The 5145-nt window shown below is 41.9% G+C and overlaps 1 protein-coding gene across 1 annotated transcript; it reads right to left on the bottom strand.

Annotated features, from left to right (window-relative positions):
• Positions 1–1744: 1744 nt before the first annotated feature.
• Positions 1745–3642, bottom strand: LOC145821473 (putative disease resistance RPP8-like protein 2). The gene is made up of 3 exons (XM_082917995.1): positions 2934–3642; positions 1940–2471; positions 1745–1778 (listed from the first exon to the last, which is right to left on the bottom strand). Exons 1-3 carry the CDS (start codon positions 3640–3642, stop codon positions 1745–1747), a joined length of 1275 nt encoding a protein of 424 aa, XP_082774121.1.
• Positions 3643–5145: the final 1503 nt, after the last annotated feature.

A 5145-nucleotide genomic window follows, 5' to 3' on the forward strand; every position in this document is an offset into this window, starting at 1 on the left:
AGGCTTCGGATCTCATTTTGTTTGTTGCATGCATCCTTACATTGAGTGGCGAATTTGATCCCTTGGGTCATCATGCTCCATTGATGGCTCAAAGATCGAGGGTCGTGCTTCTTTGAGTTCAAAACATGATAAGAAGCACAACCATGCCCACATGTACCTGAGAACCCCATGCCATGCACTGTCTGTTCTCTGTTTGCTGTCAAATTGTCTTCTGCAGGAAGTTTCTGCCGACCGGCAGAATTTAGTGCCGACCGACAATATCTGGAGTGCCGAGGAATCCAAAAAATGCCGATGGGAATTGTGAAGTGCCGGTGGGAATTCTGTCCGGCCGGTGGTGCTCTGCAGGATGCAAGGAACTTGCTCCAGTACTTTGGCAATTTTCAGAAAGACAAGGCAGTACAAACAGAGGCGGCAGGAGTACAGTACGGGTTTTCCGGGCGAGACGGATTCGAGCATGCATCATTCGCACATCCCGAGGCAGAGGCTGCGGCTGCCCTCTTCTTTCCTTTGCCATCTTTTTTTAAATTAAATTAGAAATCTTGTAATAATTTTATTTGTTTATTATTTTGGGACTGTAATATTTATTTGGGCCCTCCGAGTGAGGGCAAATCTATAATAAGTGTGTGTGGGTGGTGTGTATGTCTTCCAATCCCCATTTCTTTCTTCCCTTTTATTTACCCGCTTATGATGGTAGATTAGGGCATTTTTTGAAATTAGCATACCTTATGCTATGCATGCGTGCATCCATGCATTTGTATTGCATACATTAGGCTCGGTACATCACGCTAACCGCATTTGTATTTCAAATTCTAAACCGAATATGTGATAATTGTGCATTTTCACATACCATGTTTAGGGCTAGCCGAGCCTGCCTAGATCGCATCTTGCATGTGATGCATTAGCCACTTTTAACATGAAATAGGACATGCATGTTTGCTAACTAGTTTACTGTTTTGGCACGGAGTACGATGTAAGTATTTTTGCTTTAGCATCCAGCATGCGTGTGAGTGTTGCCATGACAGTATGCTTGCCATGCGGCTAAGTGCTTACATGAGATAAACTGCTTGAATGCCTGTGGGTGGAGGTCAAATTGCTTAAATTGGGATAATGCGTTAAAACTGCGATTTTTAAGCCCACTATATAGTGGCAAAACCATCTTTTCCAAAAGCCCACTTGAAGGTGGCAAAACCTGCATTTTAGCCTACTTACGAGTAGCAAACCATTTTCAAAACGAACATAAAATGTTTTATTTCCAATTTGGGCGATTCGGTCTATACTTGTTTGCCGCGCGCATAACATAGTAATGCTAGGCTAATAATTGGAATAAGAACACATAACGTTTTCAAAACTGGATATCACGGTTAGTAGAGGCCGGTCTTCGGACCGGTCGAGAGGGGGTGCTCATAGCTGACCTTTCCCGATCGTACCCAAGCTCCCGAGCCGAGACAACTCCGGTGATGACGGACATGTGGCCTTCGGCACCGAGTCAGGGTTTCCTAAATTTCCCCATTTTAAAATATTTAGGTGGCGACTCTGTATCTGGCAAAGCAGTCCATGTTTGGCACTACTTTTTCAAAAATCTGTTTCTCAAAACGATTTGCCAGATTTGGACTCTTTGGTTCAGACTTAGAACCGTGACACAAATCGAGTCCGAACTGTAGCATGAGGCCCACGGGCGCGTCTACAGTCTACAATAAACTCTTTGAAGTCATTGAAAGTCTTGACTCCAAATTAAAACTGCATTTTATTCCAGTCTCCAGTATCCACGAGCATTAATCCTTCATTAAAAACATTAATATAATTAGAAGATCCTTAGTGATTTGCTCACTTTTGGTTCATTAAAAAAAAAAATGATAAACAGTATATTACAAATGAAAAAAACTTACATGCGAGGGACGAAGGCTCCCACTCATTGGTGAGTAAAATGTTTCTTCCCAACCTTTTTTTAACATCTGCAACAAAATTCGGCGACATGTTTGTTAAAGGTAATTCCTTCAGGGCAGGCAGGTGCTCTAATCCATCCAACTTCGTCAATTTTTTGCAACCTCTAATTTCTAACTCCGCAAGTTGGGGCATGCCACCTCCCTCCAATGTCCACTGAACTAGGTTTTCTAGCATCCACAATTTCATGACGCGGAGTTTAGGGAAGTTCCCTGAAACACATCTCATTTCCGACCCTAGATAAGAGAAAGCAAGAATCTTGAGGACGTTCAGTTGAGGCAGCAGCTTCCCTATCACCGGCATTGGATCTTCTATGAGTTTTGACATTGACAATGTTAGGACTTTGAGATTCAGGGGAAGGTATTTAATCCCATCCTTTATCACTCCAAACAAATATAAGTTCGAAAGAGACTGATGGTCCTTCAAAGGACTCAACTTGAGGTCTAAAGGTTGACCAAATCGATCTTTTGATCTCAATCTTAAGGTTTGGAGTTTGTCAAGTCCTGATATGCACTTGGCTGTTTTCTCTGCTGATTTTGGATGGCATGACAATCCCAATTTTCCAAGGCTGGTGAACTAGTCTAAACCGTATTCATAAGGGTCCTTAGCACCAAGCAGGAGCCCCATTATGGTTTGAAGGTTTGTCGGTGAAGACTCTTTTGATGATGGCTTCGCAATTGACACCTCGTTCATAAAGAGATGTCGAAGGTTCTATGCCTTCCAAATGGAACCCAGCAAAGTGGTTATATTAGTATACTTCAAATCTAAAGTCTCCAAGCATGGTAGATCCCCAATTGATTCCGGACAAGATTCTAGACCGGTCCATCGCAAGCCTATGGACCTTAGGTTCTGTAAGTGTTAGTCGAGTTTCTCGGGTAGCAAAGGTTTGTAGACACCCTCTAGATCAACCACTTTCATCAGGAAAATACCTCTAGATCTCCTCTTACTAATTATTGTGTTAAGCAATGTACCGACTTCTCTATTAGATGTACCTTGTTTTTGGGCTTCGAATGAAACATACGAGCATAGATGTTGAGTATGAGACTCCAAAGTAGACTTGACCCCAACATAATGATCTGCAAGCCTCCGAATAATCTGATTAGACTCATGTACATGTGAATTACAATGGTGGATTTGAAGAAATCCTATATCGTCGGCTTTTGGCAAGAAGACATTGTAAAGAAAGCTCGACATTTGACATGTTTTGGGGCTTCCGTCTTCTTTCCATGTGGCTATTTCAATCATGTTTCTCGATACTAGTTCTTCCAAATATGCCTTGGCCAGAACTTTAAGTTCAAGGACACTAGTCGCAGTAGTAGTTGATATTTGAATAAATCCCTCGGCAATCCACAACTGCAACAACCTCTGCGTAGGAATCTCATACGCTTTAGGGAAGAGGGTCAAATAAAGGAAACACGGCTTTAACACATACAGTAGCTCATGATAGCTTAAAGCTACGATAGTCAAGAGATCAACTGATTGATCATCATCCCCCAAGTACTGTGAAAGATGATCAATTACACCGGACCACTCATCATTCGGTTGTATGCTCGAAAACAATCCTCCAAGCATGACAATTGCTGGAGGCAAACCGCAACATATTCTCACAATTCCTACCTTGAAATTGTTCAAATTATCATGATTTGCCCCATTTACCACCTTCAAGAACAATTCCCAACTCTCCTCACCAAATAAGCTCATGAGTTTCAATGGGTGACCCCACGGGTCAACCTCAGATGCAAGCTTAGAGTCGCGCGTAGTGAGGATGACTCTGCTTGCATTCGCGACAACAGCGAAGGGAGTGCTAACATGATCTAGACATGATTGGTGCAGATACCATCCAATACTATTAAAAACCTGAGCTCCATTAAAATCTAGAAAAGCAAAGCCAACTATTGGTGCTCACTCATAAGCTCCGCGTCAGCCAATACGCCACATATTGGAATCTGTTTGATTATTGCAAGCAACAGATCCTTGTATGTGAAATCTTTGGCGACGTGGAGCCATGCACGACACTGGAAATGCTACTGAATGTCTACTCTGTTGTAGACATTCCTTGCCAGTGCCGTCTTTCCAAGCACTTCTTCGCTCACCAGAGAAATCACACAGAGGCTTTTCTCCTCCTCGTTGTCGGTCAATTAAGCTATTAACTCCTTCTCGACATCTCCACGTCCAACAAGTACATCGTGCTGCATTTTTTCATGCGTTGCGAATGTTTGATTAAATTTCTTATAATCAAGGATATTGTATTGGTCTGTTTGTGTTGCCGGTCAATGTTGATGTGGAAATAATTAAGTGGATACATCTCTGAAGCTTCGTACAATTTTATTCATTTTGTAGGTGAATCGGATTTGGATCCATGGTCTCCTTTGTTGGGTGTTGAGGAGGAAAGATTCGATGATATATTCTGCAGAGTAAAGAGTGTGAAGAAGCCAAGGCCAAGACGAAGCCGAGACTCATCGAAGCTAGTGGTATTGTTGTTTTCGGCATGGAGGAAGATCAAAATATGTTTGAGTTCTTTCAAGGTGAAAAATCTAGAAATCCCCTAGATGTTGATTTGTGATTATGTATCAATTTTAAGCAGTATATAACAATCCCAATCAAACAATCAAGACAAATCGACACAATGATTTTACGTGAAAAAATCACAATTGGAGCACCTCCAATTGTGATAAAAAAATCACGGGCAACAGCCACAAAACAATCCACTAAGAAGATATAAAGGAATTGCACAGGTATACTCTCAATTACCTAGCGAATCCACGCCCGAATTGAACCAACCCCTATGTGTCTCTTCCAACCCCGTCTTCACTTCGGAATTGTCTTGACGATGAGCCACTCCAGAATCCACCAAAGCTTCAGACTCAAATTCTTCAGAATCCACCGAAGAACAACTCTCTCTTTTGTATAGAATGAACAAACAAACCTTTGATGTATTCTTCTTAACCCATGAGTTGAATACTCAATTAAACATCAAAGAAAACTAGCAACATATCCCCAGATATAAACCTTAATATCCAAAAAGAAGATCTGAAAAAGTAATCCTAAAATCTGACAGAAACACGTACTTATAGAAATCTGGGACTGTGAAGCTCGCTCGAGCGAAGGTTCTCTCGCTCGAGCGAGGAACTAATCTCGCGTGTTTTTCCATAAGTGGCTTCGCTCGAGCCACACAACCTTTGCTCGAGCGTACATTCATCCTTC

The sequence above is a fragment of the Camellia sinensis genome, chromosome 3 (assembly GCF_055761805.1).
Source record: "Camellia sinensis isolate YWXY chromosome 3, ASM5576180v1, whole genome shotgun sequence".
NCBI classification, from domain to species: domain Eukaryota; kingdom Viridiplantae; phylum Streptophyta; class Magnoliopsida; order Ericales; family Theaceae; genus Camellia; species Camellia sinensis.